The 18,557-nt window shown below is 45.2% G+C and overlaps 1 protein-coding gene and 1 long non-coding RNA gene across 4 annotated transcripts in view; one reads left to right on the top strand and one right to left on the bottom strand.

Annotated features, from left to right (window-relative positions):
• Positions 1–18,105, top strand: part of LOC116806862 (transitional endoplasmic reticulum ATPase) — a 69,875-nt gene extending 51,770 nt beyond the window's left edge. Inside the window, exons 14-17 of the mRNA XM_032744625.3 lie at positions 13,462–13,770; positions 15,613–15,768; positions 16,114–16,268; positions 17,659–18,105. Of these exons, the coding sequence (XP_032600516.1) occupies positions 13,462–13,770; positions 15,613–15,768; positions 16,114–16,268; positions 17,659–17,764 (726 nt within the window). The 3' untranslated portion in view covers positions 17,765–18,105. The remainder of the gene's footprint in view (positions 1–13,461; positions 13,771–15,612; positions 15,769–16,113; positions 16,269–17,658) is intronic.
• On the bottom strand, positions 84–13,454 carry LOC116806863 (uncharacterized). Of its 3 annotated transcripts, none has more exons than XR_012053311.1 (3): positions 6,495–13,454; positions 5,194–6,334; positions 84–1,752 (listed from the first exon to the last, which is right to left on the bottom strand). It is a non-coding gene; the product is annotated as an uncharacterized lncRNA (long non-coding RNA). The 3 variants fall into 3 exon arrangements; XR_012053312.1 differs by lacking the exon at positions 6,495–13,454 and having other exon boundaries at positions 84–1,107; positions 1,595–1,752; positions 5,194–6,486; XR_004365931.3 differs by lacking the exon at positions 6,495–13,454 and having other exon boundaries at positions 5,194–6,486.
• Positions 18,106–18,557: the final 452 nt, after the last annotated feature.

The raw sequence follows: 18,557 nt of genomic DNA, 5'->3' as shown, positions 1-18,557 counted from the left end.
TCTTGGAATGGAAAATGCAAACTCCTTTCTTCCAAATTATTATAATTTTGAAATTAAGGAGCTCTCAGGCAAAGATATGAGAATAGGAGTAACAGTTTTTTACTAGTATGTATAAATAAAAAAACCCCTACAATATATTAGGAAAATTAAAATAAAATGCAGTAGTACAAAAAACACTGTCAGAGTCAGAATACAACCTAACACCTTGTTGGTCAGGGTGTTGGTAGAAGTCTGATTAAGTGGCGGCTGCAGTCCTCCTGGAGTGACAGATGTGGTTCTGTTGAAGCAGTGATCCTGTACAAGGTTGTAGGTTTCCTCTGAAGGTCCAGTGGTGATGTAGAAGGGTCTGGTCTTCTGCGAATGTAGTTGAAAAAGGCTGCCTGTGGTGTTCCAAATCTCTGATTATATCCAGGTAGGAATGCTTGGCTCCTCCCCTTGGGTGGAGCATCTGACAATGGGATGGTGTAATTTTATCAGTCATGCAGTGAGACTCAATTAACAGAAGATATCCCCCTGGAGGGAGGATTGTGGAAGAGATAAAGAACACTGCCCCACCTGGTTTTAACAGATAGTAATAGAATACATACTTTTGGTTACACCTTGCATTGCAACTTAAGACAGGTATGAATTCTCTTTGGCAATATAGCTATTTAGATGGTTTTCTCCTACTGGAATTTGTATCTGTTGTTACAGGATTATAAATGCCCCAGTGTCTTAGCAGTGAGGCTAGCAGTAGGATGGCATAGATATTCTCTGCATCCCTGAAAACTTATTTCAACACCTCATTAGCCATCACATTCTACGGATTTTTAAAGGATGTTATGGGTTCTTATTTTTCTACAGTTGGACTAAATGATCATTGTAGGCCACTTCAAACTGAAATTATTCTATTCCTATCTATTCTATTCTATTCTATTCTATTCTATTCTATTCTATTCTATTCTATTCTATTCTATTCTATTCTATTCTTGTCCTGCAATATATATGTCTTGCAAAGGAGCCCACATCCACTGCCCAGTTTCTCTGTAGGTAGTGTGACCTCCTGTCCCAGGAGGTTATCTGCATGGATTATCTTGGGAATCCTCACTCCTGTGGTCATGGAAGGTGCTGAAAGAGCAAAGTTGGAAAGAGAGTGAGAGAGAAAAATTTAGGTTGAGAGGGAACCTCAGAGGCTTTCTGGTTCAGCTGTTTGTCCAGAGCAGGGAGGTAGCTTGGTAATTCAATCAGATTGCTCAGGGCTGTCTTGGTTTGAAAGACAGGTGTCCGCTAAGGAAGGTGGGAACCTCCCCTGGGATGGAAAATATGACCCCCTGCCCTCCAAATTACTATAACTTTGAAGTTAAGGGGCTCTCAGGCAAAGATATGGGAAAAAAAAACCCAGTTCTTTACTAATATGTATATGCATAACAAGGCAAACAAACAAAACCAGAAAACCCAGTAACAGCCTTCTGTCAGCTGTCAAGCACTTTCCCCTTTGGTGTAGTTACGGTCACGGCCGGCAGGGGCACTGTTGACTCCTGGCTGGGAAGGGCAGGTGCAATGATTCACTCGCGGCTGCAGGAGGTGCTGTGGCATGACCTCAGCTGTCTCTCACCTGGGTAATGGCAGGCATAGCCAGCAGAAGAGATGGAAAAGGGGCTTCCTTTACAAACTCACGCAGGGGCAGTTAGTCCCAGTGCCCCTCCGGATAGCAAAATGAGCTGTAGCAGGAACCTCGGAAGCAGCAAGCTGGAATGGCAGGGACGAGTAGACCTGGGGTAGCAAACAGAATGTATCAGAAACTCCTCAGCTGTAGCAGGAGCCACGGGGTGTCCTGGTAGGCACAGTGCTGGGTTGCAGTGTAGCGAAAACCCCAGAGCAGTGGCAGAAAAAGGTGGGGCTGGGCAGCAGGAGATTTTGGCCTGGGGGTGAGGGGCTGGGCTCAACTCCTCTCCCTCTCTCTTGTGCTTGAGATCAGAGGGAACAGTTGAGCTGCTGCAATCGCTGCCACTGCAGAGTCCAGCCCATTACTGTTCTCTCCTACTGCAAGTGAGGCTTTTGCTTGTACAAGCGGCCATAGCACTGAGACCTTATTAACACCCTATATCTCTCTGGAAAGGACCCTCACCATCTATTCAGGTGCCTCAGGGGAAAATCCAGGACCCTGAGCCCCTCCCCCTCCAAGGGAGCCTCCCTTAATTACTGTCTATGCACAAGAGGAGGTGGGTGACCCTGTTGGGTCTTGTCTGGCCTCTGGAGGTGGCACTGGTCTTTTTACTCTGGGGATATGGATCCAGCCTTTTTCTTGGGTTCGCACCACAGTGTGTGTGGTGAGTAACACCTGGAAAGGTCCTTCGAATTTGGGGGTTAGTGGAGTGGTGGTGTTCTAGGATTTTATTAACACCCAATCCCCGGGACTGATGTTGCAGGCATTGGTATTCAGAGGAGAGGTTTGGGGAAGATACCCCTTCTTCTGAGGCCTTCTAGGGATTTTCCTATGATTTTAAATATTTTTAAGTTGCTGCCTCCCCTTTTAAATAATCTGCAGTACTGAAAGGAGTGGTTAGAAAAGGGAGTCCAAACATCATTTTATAAGGAGAAACCCCTATGTCGGACCGAGGTCTTTTTCTGATGCGCAAGAGAGCAAGAGGTAAACACTTGAGCCAGTTCATTTTTGTCTCTTAAATTAATTTGGTTATTACATTTTTAAGAGTTCTAGTCATCCTTTTTACCCTTCCCGAGCTTTGAGGATGCCATGGGGTGTGCAATCTCTACCTTATCCCCAGGGCTTTTGTTACTTGATGCAAAGTTTGAGCAACAAAATGTGGACCTCAGTCGAGTCAATGTTATTGACTAGCCTGTATCGAGGTGTATTTTCTAAGATTATTCTTGCAACTTCTTGCGCAGTTTCCTTTTTGGTTGGGAAAGCCTCCACCCAGTGAGTGAGATGATCTATGATCACTAGTAAATGTTTGTACCTCTGCACAGAGGGCATTTCAGTGAAATCTACTTGTATGTTCTGGAAAAGTCTTAAAGCAAGTTTTCCTCCCCCATGTGCTGTTTTTCTTATTACCTTTTGGTCGGTTTTCAGGCAAATTGTACGCCCTCATGTGACTGCCTTTTCTAGGTTATACACTCTAATACATAAATTCTCCTGTAAAAAGTGGTCCCACAAACCTTGGATTCCCCAGTGGGACAATTCATGACTTGAACTACTATCTTTTTATCTTGTGGGATGATCCTTACCCCTAATTGGACTTACAAGTCTCTTCCTAAGAGATTACTTCTTAAATTTGGCAGATAAAGTCTGCCAAAAATTGTCTAGAATTCCCCTTGATTTTTATATTTTGACTATAGATGCTTTAAATGGCCTTCCCTTCACCCCTAAAACCTCACAGATCTTCCTAATGGTGACTCTTACTGGTAACTTGTGCTGGACTTATCTGCCCCTGTGTTAACTAAGAACTCACAATTTTCATAGTGGGGACTTACTTTAAAGTTTACCAAGGGCTCTTCTTGATGGTTTATTGGATCTCTTAGCTTATAGAACCCCTGTCACCCCTAGTCATCTCCCCTTGAAATCTCTTCTAAGACTTCTTGTTCTTTATGCATTGCTTCATCAAACTGAAACTTAAGACACATCTCACTACAGTAATAGCACCTCCTGTTGCTTTGTGAAGCTTCAGGTTTCCTAAACTCATTAAAGTTCTTATTTGTCTCATATGATGGTGCTGGTTGGTCTCTATTTTTTTGGTAATAGCCCTGGTCTATTCCAACTTGACTTAGACGGCAGTGCTGGTGACCTGCCTGCTCTTATACTTTCTCGAGCAACTGCAACCATAAGTCTAGCTTTAATTTTGGCTTTTTCTTCTTCTTTCTTTAAATATAATCTTAGGGCTTCTAGGTGTTGGTTTAGCTGATTATACATCTACTGATCTTGGGTTCCATACCATGGCCACTCTCCCTGTAATTTTAACTTTGGCCATACTTTTGTACTCTTGTCTAGACCCTTTGTGGTCTCCCAAGAATCCCATTGATCTAACAATTGCCCTAAGGGTCTGTTAGGGGGAATTCTCTTTGCTTTTTCTTCTGAAGGATCTGCTCCTTTGCTGTAACCTCTTCCCATTTTCAGGCCTCAAAAAGAAAAGAAAAAATATAGACCTTAAATTATGTCTCTCTAAAATGGAATATACAGATATGCAACTAAAGTTCATCTGGCTCCTTCCCACAACTTAGTATTTTGAATCTCTTGACTGAACTTAATCTCTTTTAGCTAAACTTTTACTCTTGGTACTATTTTCTGGACACTTTACATTGTCTCTTGGCCAGGATAACCACTAATCACACTCACATCTATTGTCTTCTGTTCTCTTGTCTTTGGCCTAAGTTTTTTGGACTTCTTGCTGGACTTTCTAGGCTTGGACCCCTGCTAAGTCTAGCCCTAATTTTTATTTGGCTTTTGCCCAACCTTCTTACTAGGCTTAGGAAGCTTGGTCTTCCTGCCGAGGTAAGGTCGAACGTCCTGCCGAGCCTTACACTCGAACTCTGGCCAAGTCCCCTCGCCTAATTCTCCTACTAGGCTTAGCCTGCTTGCCTTCCTAGCCGTTTCTTTACTTGCTTACTTACTCTGCCTTCCAGGACATGCCCCCTGCCTGCCAGGGCATGCCCGCTGCCTTCCAGGACGTGCCCTCTGCCTGCCAGAACATTCCACTGCCTGCCAGAACATGCCCCCTGGCTGCCAGGACATGTCCCCTTCCTGTTAAGACATGTCCCCTGCCTGCCAGGACATGCCCCCTGCCTGCCAGGGCATGCCCGCTGCCTTCCAGGACATGCCCTCTGCCTGCCAGAACATTCCACTGCCTGCCGGAACATGCCCCCTGGCTGCCAGGACATGTCCCCTGCCTGTTAAGACATGTCCACTGCCTGTTAGGACATGCCCCCTGCCTGCCAGGGACATCCCATCTGCCCTGCTGTGGACATTCCCCTTGCCCTGATTGCCAGGGACTTACTTTATCCCTAGAGAACCTCTACATGCCCAGAGGCAGGCCTTTACCTCTTAGGAGAGGCCTCAGTCACTCCTCTGTTCTATGGTACTAGTGGGTCCCTTTTACTTTGGGGGTCTGAGCTGCCGGCCCCCGTCTCACTCACTCACTTGTTTCCCCGTTTTTCTCACTAATCCGTCGTACCTCTGTGACGCTCCTTCGCGTGGCTCACCTCTGTGACGCTCCTTCGCGTGGCTCATCTGTGTTGCTCGTCTCACGCTGATCCTAGGGTCCGGTAGCCAGCATATCCCAAGGGTCCCTCGAAGCAGGTGGTCGAGCTGTCCAGGGATCCTCTTCGGGTGTGGCTATCCCGGATGAGCCCCCAAATAGTAATGAACAGGGTCTATGCCTTTATTGATGTTTAGCTCTTTATTAAAAAGTCAGCTTGGCAGGGAGCTCGACATGGAGCTCGCTCCCGCTGTTGTAGCTTTCTCCTCGTAGCCGAAGGGGGAGAAGGCGTTCAGAGTGTGTCCCTGGAGTCTCCGTGGCACACTGGTAGCTGGAGGTGAAGAGGTGTGCAGTCTGTATCTGAAGTCTCTCTCCTTTCCTCCTGGCACACTGATAGCCTCAGGGTGAGGGGATGTGCAGAGCCTGCTGCCGAAGTCCAGCAGCAGCTACCCCTCTCCTTCCCTCCTGGTAACACCAGGATGAGTTGTTCTTTTGTGCCTGCTTCCCACAGCCCAGTCCAGTCTGGTCCTCTCCAGGTTATGGTGACAGGTCAAACACAGACTAGGGATGTGGTTCCCTTTTCCCCAACCAGCACACCCATCCAGCCCCCTCCACTGTGCCCAGCCTTCCATTTAGGGGTGTTTTCATCCCTAAAATCCCCTCCCATGATTCCACTGGTCTCCCTATTTTGCATCCCAGTCCTAGAATGGTAGTGAGGGTGGGGGCGGGGTAGGTGATTCCCAGAAGCAATTAGCTAATTAACATTTCAATGTCAGTACTTAGTTTGAGCCAAGTGTCCCAGCCAGGCTGTTTTGTTCATAACAAGTTTACCACTTCTAAAAAAGAATCTTTTTTCAGTTCATTTAAGGTTAGGAGTCTCTTCTGCCAAGCCACAAGAAACAGTTTCCTTGTGGTTTTAAGTTCACAGTTAAACAGTCTGCGCGTTAAAAACTTGTTTGCTTCGTGAAAGTCCCTCCCACTGACTTACAGTTTTCCCCACAACTGCTCTCGAGGGCCATTTTGGATACTGGGGTATAATTTTAAGGATGAGCTGTTCTATTATAGAAGCAAAAGTTCTCTTCTTCTGTCTCTGGAAGTAAAAATTTTGTTCTTCTATTTCTGAAAGCAAAGGTTTTCTTCTATCTCTGAAAGAAAATTCTCTATTTAAGTCAGATCACAGCTTCTTTCAACATCTATATTTTCTAGTTCTCTTCTGAGCTGTGGATGAATGCTGCTTCCCCCCCCCCCATGTAATTTATTAATTACAGGGAAATAGTCTGCTGTATTACTGTATTATATTCTCACCTTGGCTTGCCAAAGGTTTTCAGCTCCAAAACCGGAACATCTCCTCTCCTTTCTTCCGGGCTTCGGCCCCTCATTCTTCACTGACCTTGGTGTCGCCCTGTTTTTTTCTTCAGGTGCCTTCACCTTTCCTTTTCTCTCACTCAGAAGAAGATTGGCATCTGTAGGTTTTATCTCTTCTCAAGTAGCGTTTTACAGCATGGAAAGGGTTAATCTCATCCAGGCCCTGCATCACGGAATTGCACGTTCTGCTTCTGGTCATGTGATCGTCCGCAGCGCTGCACAATCCTCACCGGCCGCTGTTTTTCTGTCCTTTTGTCTGCAGTGAGGCAGATTAGAAGCAGACAGGCACGCAAAGTCGCTCGCTGGCTGGCCTAGGGTGGCGGCGGCCGCTGTGGCCGTATGGCTGTTTTCTGGCCCTGGCCGCTCCCAGTTCCAGCCATAGGGCCACTTCCTACACAGACTGCAGAGCTGCTCACTGGTCTCAGCCGCACGGTGCCCTGTTGGCACCAGGACAGCCCCCAGCAGGATGGCTCGGCAGTTTGCATCTGGAATGGGGCCGGCCAGGCCTGGAGCCCAGCAGAGCCGGCCTGGCCTGATGACTGTGGGTGGAGCACAGCAGCAGCAGGATTTCAGCAGCGGAGCCATGGGCTGGCCTGGCATCGGCTTCCCCTCCTGCCGCCTGGCAGCCAGACCACTCGAGTCCGGCCTGGCCTTACCAGGAAGGGTAGGGGGGTAGGGCCTCCACTCTTTTGCAGAAAGCAGGAAATAAGAGAGAACTTTTCGCCGTTTCTCCTTTCTTAAATATGGTATTCATAGAGGCAGTTCTAGCTTCTTTAACTGGCTAATTGGTGTATTAGTTATAAAAGCCAGCCAGAGACTGGATTTGCCAGGCATGGAGGAAGCTGTAATGTTCTTTACAGAGAGAATTACTTCTCTACCTGATGGTTCTTTCCCTTAACTAAAACCAAGCTATTTCAAACCTCACCACTGATATGAAAGGAATCTCTTGGAAGAAAGTGAAAAAAACTGTTTATTTAGCACACACACACAGAGTGCACACAGGCACGGGAAAAAAAAGAATAATATTAAATATTAAAACCTTCTCGCTACGGAGAAACCTGGTGGATTCAGTTCTTTCTGTAGGTGTGGCTCGGCTCCTCCCAAAGTCCAGAGCCAGAATGCAGCATCCTGGGGCCTCCCCCGCCAGCTCCCGGTGATGGTCTGTTCTTGGATGTGAAAAACGCCAATCACTTGGTTTTTAAAATGTTAAAAGTTTAATAATAATAAAATGGTTATAAAAATAATAATACAATTAGAGTAATAAAGTTTAGAGTTAGGGCAATTACAAGACAATAAAAAGCAAAGAATTATGGACGTCTGGATGCTCTCAGACACTAAGTCACGAAAAGCATGACTTGTGAAGAAAGGAATCATCCTTAAACCAATACACTTGTTGCATATTCATACATCCTTCATGGTTATGCATACATTCCATTCTAAACAAGAAACTCTGTTGTATGTCAACTGTTTCCTTGAATCCCCTGGCATCTTTGAGTCTGAGCAAGGCCTGAAGAAATTACCTTCTTCTGATAAGAAGCCATAAATTCCTCTCCTTTGGAAGATTTAGGTGTTCTTCAAAGCGAGTATCTCATTCCTAAAAAAAAAACTTCCCCCACATACATAGTCTCTATTTTAACATTATGTTGTAACCTAAACCTATATTTAACACACTACGTAAGAGAATTAATACAGCATAACTTTCTAACATTACACATATAATATTCATTGTAACATTTGCGAAAAGCCAATCATAAAATATGCATTTTCCACATTGGACCAGAGCAAAGTTGAACAGTTCCAGAATGTTATAGATGAGTAATGTAATGGTTGTCTCTCACAATTAAGAGATAGCTATTATGTGTATGTTAAGATGTATAGTGATGTTATTGTAATATGTCCTTCCATAGTCCTCTTTCCTCTCCCCCTTGTAATAGCCTTAGTAGTCAAGGCATTTGGAGAGGGCTGGCTTATTACTAGGAGGCGTGACATAGCAACACGTGACCTCCAATCAAGACAAAACTTTGGTATAAATGGCAGAGCATCCATTTTGTAGATGAGCATGTGGCTGCTAGTCACGAAGACTCCCAGCGCTGCAATTCTTCCTTATTCAGTCCTTTGTTGTACTTTTTTGTTAAGGTTTAATAAACCTTTTTAAAATTTTAAAAGTGAGGGTCATTTCTCACAAATTATCTCCTGTATTGTTTGTGAGAGCCTGTAGTTGGGCTAAGATAAGACTGAGAACAAATAGGAAGTCCGCAAAGAGAGAAGGAGGAAATACAGAGATGTCAACAGGTATACCCCCTGATAACCCACTGAGAAGAAAACCAACCTGGTAGAGATATGACCCCAACACCAAAAGTATGCAATATTATGTCATAAAATACACTAAGAAGGAGATTGCATATATGTACTAGCCATGGTGTGAGTCAAAAGAAAAGTAGATGCATCAAGTTTTAACTACTGTACACTCCACTCCATCCAAACAAAATCCTAGACTCCAGAAAAAAACCCACTAGCTTAGAGTGTACTTTGTTTTCCTCCTCTCTTTTACCACCTCCTGCCTTCTCGTCTCTTTCTCCGTGAATACTATTTTTCGATCTGTTCTTGTAGCATACTGTTGAGTAGTACTGGTAGGTCATTACTGCAGTCACTTTTATTTTAAACTCTACTTAGATTCTTTGTAAGGGGACAGAAAATTGGCAAAGCCTTGCTAAGCTTCTGCTCTTTCCTCCTCTCCCTGAAAAAGCTGAGTCTTACAGTACACTGTAATGCTCTGTTTCCCTTGGGCAGTTTAGTTTGTGTACATCATCTTAAAAATCTTACTGAGAAAATCCCTGAAATACAGTGTTAATTTTAATCCCTGAAATACAGTGTTAATTTGTTAACACTTTTCCTGAAATTGTTGTTTTCTAGTTGATTTTGATGTTGAAACCATTCATTGTAGCTGCTCTCCATACAAAGAAACCTTTAGACAGTTTTACTCTTACTGCCAGTAGAAGAGAATTTTCAGTAATTTCTGCAGTTTGTGGTGGTGGTCTTGGTATTTGTGTGCTTCACTAGTGTTCATCCGGCCACACGTCATGTGGAAATGGAATTCCCAAAAGACAAATATTTCAGGTATCTATATTTTATGTTCTTTTGTGTGTCAGAGCTCACGTGTTTTGTTACACTGCAAGGATGCAGATGCTCATGGAATCTCTGGCACTGCTGTAGAAAACTAAATATATACCTCGTAAAAGTGTACCTTGAGTCAGCACTAACAGCTGTACATCAGGAAGTGATTTTCTGTCAGACTGAACCAAACTTCTTTAGGAAACAGAAGACCTTACATTGATGAGAATTATTTATTAGAAATTACAGTTGTTTTCCACTCAAATTTCCATGCATAACATAGATACCTTTCCCTCTTTCAGTCCTAGATTAAATCTTGATAAAAAACTTTGTTTCAAAGTCACTGTCACCTCTGCACAGAGGCCTGAAGCTTTCCTTAATGTATCCCCAGAGGACTGTGAGCTACCCTCCACAGTAATAAAGGCCACAAATACCCCTCCTCAGTTAAGAAGTAAAAGGTGCCCCTTGACAAAACACAAGCTGCCAAGGCAGTGGAGTAAGGCTGTTGTTAGTTCCTACTCCAACATCCCATGATAATGTAAGGGGTGAGAAACACCATGTGTGCTATGCACTAGCAGTGATTCTCAATAAATCCTTCTAATCCTCTCCTTTGTGCTAGTCAAGGTCCTAGAGAAAACAAGACAGCAAAAAGTGCTCAGTTTTGCCCTTGTAGAGTGAGAGGCAAAAAGCAAGAATCCAGCATAGTCTCTTTTTGACCTTTCCTTTAAGACAGGCCTGTCTGTTCCCACCTCAAAGGCACAAAGGGTGCTCTTTAAACTGTGCCGCAATGTCCCACCCATACTCCCCTCTCCTGTCCCCATCCCCAGTATGACATGATCCCACGAGGAGAGACCCACAGGGGTGTCTGGGCCAGGAGAGCTCTGAGAGAGTGCTGTACACATGTGTGCCGATGTGTACGGCTCTGTGTGCACATGTGTTTTCTGGTGTGCCCAGATGTGAGTGTACATGTCTTGCTTTGCACAGTGTACATGTGTGTTAGTGTGCACAGCACTATTCACATAGATTTGCTGACATGTATATGTGATGTGTACACTGCTGTTTACATGTCTGTTAAATTACACACTCTCAGGTGTGAGTGGGTCTATGCACAGCTCCGTGCTTGTGAGTGCACAGAAGTTGTGCAAGTGTGAGCATGGCTTTGAGTGGGACATGCATATGACACTGCACACATTGGTGTACTCAAGCTCTATGTGCAAGCAGGTCTTGTGCCTGTAGGCATGTGTGCATTAGTAGGGACTGTACATAAATGATTGTCTGTGTAGCGCATGTGCTAGTGTGGCAGGCTAGGTGTACACAAGTGTGTGCTGCTAGCAAGTACCATAGTGCACAAGAGCTCTGTGCAGATGAGCAAGTACCTGTGTGTATGTGCACTAGCTGTGCACATGTTCCTGTGTGCACACACAGGCTGGGCACATCCAGGGACATAGCTCTAGATACACAGCTCTGTGCATTCGGCTGCTGTCCCACCTGGAAAAACAGATGTGTGTATATATATGTATTTGTGTGTGTGTCACTACCTAGCTCTGCTGGCTAGAGTGGCCCCTGGCTCTTTGTGTAAACTCTGTTCTTGTAAGGAGAAAAAAATTGCCTCTACATATAAGTTTGCAAAAAAGTTTATGTAAAGTCGTGTACAGTGATTTCCATCAAATTTAACAGTGTTTAAGTTTCCATTAAATTCCTATAAACAGGGGTATCTACAATCACTGTGATCCACTGCTGTTCTAACCCATGTTCCCTAAAAACTGCTGCCATCAAAACAGGATGCTAGGCCAAGTACTAAACCTCTCTGTGATTGTAATGCTTCCTAGGCTGCAGTTCCCTTGTGTGAACAGTAGTAACTACTTTAAGACTCAATTAAACATATGAGGCAGTGCTATGTGCATTGTCTTCAGTTTAACCCCTCAGTGGGGAGGTCCCTTTCAGGTACTGCTAACCACTGAATCAGCTGTGCAAACCGCAGAACAAGAGTGGACTCATGTCAACAGAATTAAAGGCCCAGTAAAAGAACCCAAAGAATAGACTATAACATCCAGACCGGGTGAGAGATAACCAAAGAAGCGCGAAGACATCCAAAAAGTAGAGTCAAGCTTCTACCAGCCAGCTTGAAGATTGTTTTAACTAACACTTTGAGTGGGGAGTTTGAACTGTATAGTTTACTGATGTAATTGTCCTGTTTAATAGATGGGAATTACAAGCATCTGTTGAGGGGAAGTACACAGGGAACCATAAGAGGTATTGGGACGGTTTCCTTAAGAACCAACAAGTAGAGTAAAACAAGAAATAGAGGGCATGACTGAGTTGGCCCCTGTGTTCGCCACCAAGAAGATTATAGCCCTGCTGCGAGTAGCAATCCCATAGGCATGGTAAGGTAGGGGCAAGAAAGCCATACCGGACTTCTATCATTCCTCAGTTATCTTTTAATACAACAGAGACTAGAAGGCAAGACTGAGTTGGCCTCTGTACTCACCACTAAGATACACCTGCTATGAGTAGCAAACCCCATAGGCACAGTAGATGGGAGTAAAAAGGCCATACCAGAGCTCTGTGATCCCATTTTGTCCATTCCAAATAAGTGTGTCTAAGGAAAACCTAGGATTTTTTTCCTGTTCCCACTGTCCTCGCCCACATCAACAGATGCTAGTATGACTCATTAAAAAAAATATTTCTTTATTATTTTTGAGAAGTAGGAGTAGATTATCAGAATCAAAAATGAGAGTTAATTGTTCTAGCCAAATGACTTATAGAAAAGGAAAAGGAGAGTTTGTTATAAATGAGTAATGTAAAGGTTGTCTCTCACAATTAAGAGATAGATATTATGTGTATTTTAAGATGTATAGTGATGTTATTGTAATATGTCCTCCCATAGTCCTCTTTCCTCTCCCCCTTGTAATAGCCTTAGTAGTCAAGGCATTTGGAGAGGGCTGGCTTATTACTAGGAGGCGTGACATAACAACACCTGACCTCCAATCAAGGCAAAACTTTGGGAGGGGCTACGGGTATAAAAGGCAGAGCATCCATTTTGTAGATGAGCACATGGCTGCTAGTCACGGAGACTCCCAACACTGCAAGTTTTTCTTATTCAGGCCTTTGTTGTATTTTTTTCTTAAGGTTTAATAAACCTTTTAAAATTTTAAAAGTGATGGTCATTTCTCACAAGAAGCCACAGAAGTCAACAGAGAAGTTGTATGCAGTCCTGGGAAAGCTTCTTGCCTCAGCTAACAAAAAAGAAACTAGCTAAATGCAAATATGTACTTCCTCTTTGTGCTACACAGCACAACTGAGAAAACATGTCAGAGGATGTGTGTTTGAACACAGACCACCGAAAGAATTCTCCCAGCTTCCCCCCCCCCTCTCTCAGACCCAGCTGAAAATTACAGGACCCATTCCTGGGCATAAAGCATACAATAGAGGATACAGTATTATAAAGCCACCCCAAGACACTAAATAACCAATTGATGTCCCCAGTCCTGGAGGGAGATCTGGTCCAGGCAAATTTGCTCCAGCTTTTCCTCTAGGCATTGGAGTTCCCACCCTTCTGCCTGGTTCACAGTGTTCTTAGCTTTGGGGAAATGCAGCTTGTTGTTTAGAAGAATTTGACTGTTTGTGTGGCAGGAGACTGTTCCATAGCAACTCCTCCAAGCTGTCCTTGTGGCAGCAGAGATCTGGTGTACTCTTCTAAGCTGCTTTAAATGTAGGGTAGGCTTACTGTGAAGTCAGCGTGCTCCTTGCCTAGTGGTATAAACTTGGAGTAATTGTTCCCATTTGCTTTTTGCAGGCTCGTCAAGCAGCCCCATGTGTGCTCTTCTTTGATGAGCTGGACTCCATCGCCAAGGCCCGAGGTGGGAATATTGGTGATGGCGGCGGTGCTGCAGATCGTGTCATCAACCAGATTCTGACTGAGATGGATGGCATGTCCACCAAGAAAAATGTCTTCATCATCGGTGCCACCAACAGGCCAGACATCATTGACCCAGCCATCCTGCGTCCTGGCCGCCTGGATCAGCTCATCTACATCCCCCTGCCTGACGAGAAGTCCCGGGTTGCAATTCTTAAGGCCAATCTGAGGAAATCACCAGTTGCCAAGGTAGGATCTGTGCTTTGACTGTGTCTGGCTTTGGTTTGCTGTAAGCTGTACATGCTCCTCACAAGCTGGGAATAGAGCAGAGGGCTGGCGACTGCTCCATGCAATCCAGAGCTGGGAATCCTTCAGTCCCTGAAGGATGGAAGTGAAGAAGTAGGGGAAGGCTTCAGCTCTGAGAGTAGGTATTAATAAAGGTAGGTGTTGATGTGTAAGCACAGCAGGTCTTTGTCACATGGTGGAGTTCTGCCCACAGTGTGGGAACAGGAAAGCCTGTTATGGCAAGATGGAAAAGAATATTGTACTCTGAAAGAAAAGTAAATATAGAAAACAGATGGGAAATGGAAACTGAAGAGGAACTACTGAAATTAATTGTTGATGAACTGAATTGTTGCAAGAGCTATGTTCCTTGCATAGGGAGCAGGCAATAATGAAACTGATAGCTGATCAGAGAAAACCAGATGTCAAGTGAGAGCTTGTCGCTGTTGAGGCAGGGATGGGAATGAAGAGGCTCCATCTTCAGAAGGCAAAGAATGATCTTTATTCAAAAGCACCTCTCTCTTTTATAGAGAACATCGTGAACATTAATTTCATTGGTGTTAAAGTAAAAACATTTCACCTGATTGGTACACTTGGACTTAGGTCAGTGTGGTAGAACACATCTATAAACAATATGAACGGAAAACAAGATGATGGATTGTTTACATTCCTCCCATACTTTTTCCCAGATTTAGCCTGGCAGAAATCTTTCTCTTTTTCTCTCTGACTGAACTGAGAATATCCACAAAAGCTCAAGCTATTTTATGCCAAGCTTACCTTTTAAGGTGCTGTTGGGAAGGAAAGCTTCAAAGGAGGTTGCAGTACTACTCTCAGTTGAAGGGAAGGAGCAGAAGATTGGTTTTCTTGGTCTGCCTGTGTGTCATTCCTATTTCTAGTCTGACAGTGTTTAATTTGACTCTTTATGCTGAGACCACAGTAAATCATATCCTAAATCCACAAGACAACCTGCCTCTTCTTGAGGGTAAACAATGCAGAGGCATTTTTCCCCTTTACTCCACTCTCATGATACCCCACCTGGAGTACTGCATCCAGCTCTGGGCCCCCCAGCATAGGAAGGACATGGACCTGTTGGAGTGAGTGCAGAGGAGGCCACAAAAATACTCAGGGGACTGGAGCTCCTCTGCTATGATGACAGGCTGAGATACCTAAGGCTGTTCAGCCTGGAGAAGAGAAGGATCTGGGGAGACTTCATTACAGCCTTCCAATACCTAAAGGAGGCTTACAGGAAAAATGGGGAGGGATTCTTTGTCAGGGTGTGTAGTGATGGGACAAGGGTGAATGGCTTCAAACTGAAAGAGGACAGGGTTAGATGGGATACTGGGAAGAAATTTTTTACTGTGAGGATGGTGAGGCCCTGGCACAGATTGACCAGAGAAGTTGTGGATGCCCCGTCCCTGGAAGCATTCAAGGCCAGACTGGATAGGGCTCTGAGCAGCCTGGTCTAGTGGAAGGTGTCCCTGCCCATGGCAGGAGGGTTGGAACTAGATGATCTTTGAGGTCCCTTCCAACCTAAACCATTCTGTGATTTACAGCTGCTTCCCAGAATCTTACGGGGTGTGTGGGCAGTATGGCCTGCCTTTATATGTGGTTAACTTTTCCCAAAACCAAGAACCTTAACTGCTCATCTTTTCAAAATTGGCCAAAGTTGAGGCAGCACCTTTATACCATGAGATCTAAAGACACTTTTTTGTCACCTGAGGATGTAAGGTATAAAGGATAGGCCTCTCTTGAGGGTTGTTTTATTTTTTTTTTGGGGGGGGGGGTGTTTTTTGGGTTTTTTTCCACTAGGACGTTGACCTGGATTTCCTAGCTAAGATGACCAATGGCTTTTCGGGGGCTGACCTGACAGAAATTTGCCAGCGTGCCTGCAAACTGGCCATCCGCGAATCCATCGAGAGTGAAATCAGGCGAGAACGTGAGAGGCAGACCAACCCTTCTGCCATGGTGAGTGGGATACTCCGAGCTTTCCCCACTTATGACACAGGCAGCCCACCTCTGCCTGTGGGTGAGACAGGATGCATTCCTCTTCATAATCCTCAGCTGGGGATGAGTGGGGTCTCAGCAGAGAACATGGAATGGGAGCATGAGGTCTTCCTGGGGTACCTCAATGTCAGCATTGCTCAGAAAGCCAGCCCCTGCTGCAGCCCTGACTTAGTCTGCCACAGTGTCTCTCTCTAGCTCCAGCTTTGGTGGGTGTTGGAGCCTCCTGATCTAGTGGGAGGCTGTGGATGGCTGTTGGACTACAGAGCTTGGGCATGCAGCTCACCTGGTTCCTCTGTCCTGCTGCAGGAGGTGGAGGAGGACGACCCGGTTCCTGAGATACGCAGGGATCACTTTGAGGAGGCCATGCGCTTTGCTCGCCGCTCCGTCAGTGACAATGACATTAGGAAATATGAGATGTTTGCACAGACCCTACAGCAGAGCCGTGGCTTTGGCAGCTTCAGGTAAACATGAGAAGGGCAGTGTGGCTCAGTTAGCCCCAGAACACAGCACTGAGGCACCTTTCTGCTGGATTCTGGGTAAAAAATTCCCTCTTCCAATGCATTTTCCCCAGCATGTACAGTAGAAATCTGAGTGTGTAGCACGTGTAGGCTGCGCTGCAGGTTGGTTTTAGCTGCTCTGTTAGTACTCCTGAAGTCCAACAACTCTTTTTCCTTTAACACAAGTGTCTTGGTTTAAGACAATTTAAGGGGAACACTCTAAAATGAGTTACCTCCCCTTATAGCTTTAAATAATCCCTTTCTACCAATAAGGAGAGACAAATATGAGTAGATATAAGTGAGAAAAAAAAGTTTACTAAAAAAACAAAACAGCAACAGGCAAAAAAATAACAGTGATAATCACTAGTTACAAAGTTGCTAAATCTCAGAGAGTCCCAAGGAAGAGAAACTCAAAATGGCAGAGTAAGCCCCCTGAAGATGGCACCCTCCACAGACGGCCATGTGTGGGGAAACAAAGGCAGAACGGTTTAATCTCCACCCATAAATGCAGAGGAGGTCCCCCTAATTGTCCCGTGGAACAATGACAAAATGGCGGAGAGTCCTCTTTCTGGGCCATGCATTTGAGGCATTTGAGAAAGAGAACAAAGGAATCAACATTGCAAACAGGCCTCCACAGTTCCAAAGCTCCCTTCCCCGCCCCCCCCCCCCCCCCCCCCGAGATGAACAACCGGAGAAGGAACAAACAAAACCTGGGGAAACTATTTCTGTCCAAAAAGAATCAATGCTGCCGGGGAGCTGACACAGGCTCTCATGGTGGCTCAGCAGGCTTCCCCTCTCTCTCTCTCTCTCTCTGCCTCTTCCTTGGCCAGCTGGATCCAGCCAGTGTCGGCACTGCAGCCTCCAAGCCACTGGTGTTGGTGCTGCTGTCTTGGGTCCCTGTTCTGATTGATGGGGGAGACAAAAAAACAAACTTCTGAACACCTAAGAATGGTGGCCCAACCTCAACTGGCAAAATTCACTTTGTAGCAGTTTTTGATTGCGAAATGCAGCTTCTCATGTTGCTACTGTTGCTAGTAGAGGCAAGAGAGAGCTCTGCCTTCATGCCCCAACCTCAAAAAGCCGAAGCATTTCCAGCCACAGAGTTTTAAAGAGACAGTAACAATCATTGGGCACAGATAGATATGGACTACAATAACATTTTGGGTTACCCAGGATGAGTGATACCCAGAAGTCATATAAGCCTTTTGCATGATCTGCTGTAAGGTTTCATCTCGTTCCTCCTGCCTGTCCTACTTGTCACTGGGGTTTGGCACAGAGGGAGGGTATTGCACTGAGCTGCAAGGAGGCTTTTGAACAGCATCTCTTCTCTCCTGTCCTGCACTGCTGCATGCAGGTTCCCATCAGGCAACCAGGGCAGTACCGGTCCGAGCCAAGGCACAGGAGGTGGCAGCGGGGGCAACGTGTACAGTGAAGACAATGACGACGATCTCTACGGTTAACTCTCAGCTTTGTGGACCAGCTCCACATCAGGCCACATTGTACAGCAAAAAAATCCAGTGTTCAGTGGACTCTTAGCTTCTTCATTCTTCAGTCAGAAAAGTGTAGCTGCACACCAGACTTTGTACAGGGAATATTTTCTGCAAACACAAATCCAGAGTGGTGTTCAATTGTGAGGCAGACAGTGAATTAACAAGGAGGGGAACTGACCTAATTTCTGAGAAATTTCTGTGCTAGTTTATGTGGCAGAATCAGCAGCTTTAGTAAAGAATACAATGCTAGCCTGTATTAAAAAAAAATACCACAAAAATGATAAAAAATAATAAAAATCCCACAACACTCCTTTGTGTGTGCCTGGTACAGTGTAGTTTGTGTTGTCCCTGTAAACTCCATGTCTCCTGCTATCTGAGCACTCCTCAGTCTGGTGGAGCCTATCTGTATGCATGCTTCCCTGATGTGTTTGAGGTTGTTTTTCATTGTTATGTCTCTTAGCCCAAGTTAACAGAAATTGGTTTGGCAGTCTTTTCTCTTCCCTGCTTCAATTTGGCAGGAAGCACCAACTAAGAGAGCCTGGTAGCAGGTATCTCTTGCTTCTCTGATGCTGGCCCTGAGCTGTTGGGTCTCCTGCTACTTTGGCTCCTCTGCAGCAAAGGATTTCAGTAATCCTGGTTCTATCTGCCCTGCCTGAAGGTTGGTAGAAGGGGGCTCTTGGGCTGTCTCTGAAGTTTGTGGTGCAGCATGACCCTACTATTAGAAAAGGGGATGCTGCAGCACTGTTCATCAGGCTTTGTGGAG

Source organism: Taeniopygia guttata, chromosome W, assembly GCF_048771995.1.
Source record: "Taeniopygia guttata chromosome W, bTaeGut7.mat, whole genome shotgun sequence".
Lineage (NCBI taxonomy): Eukaryota > Metazoa > Chordata > Aves > Passeriformes > Estrildidae > Taeniopygia > Taeniopygia guttata.
Note: the sequence above shows the minus strand (reverse complement) of the source record. Positions and strands in the feature narration are given on the sequence as shown.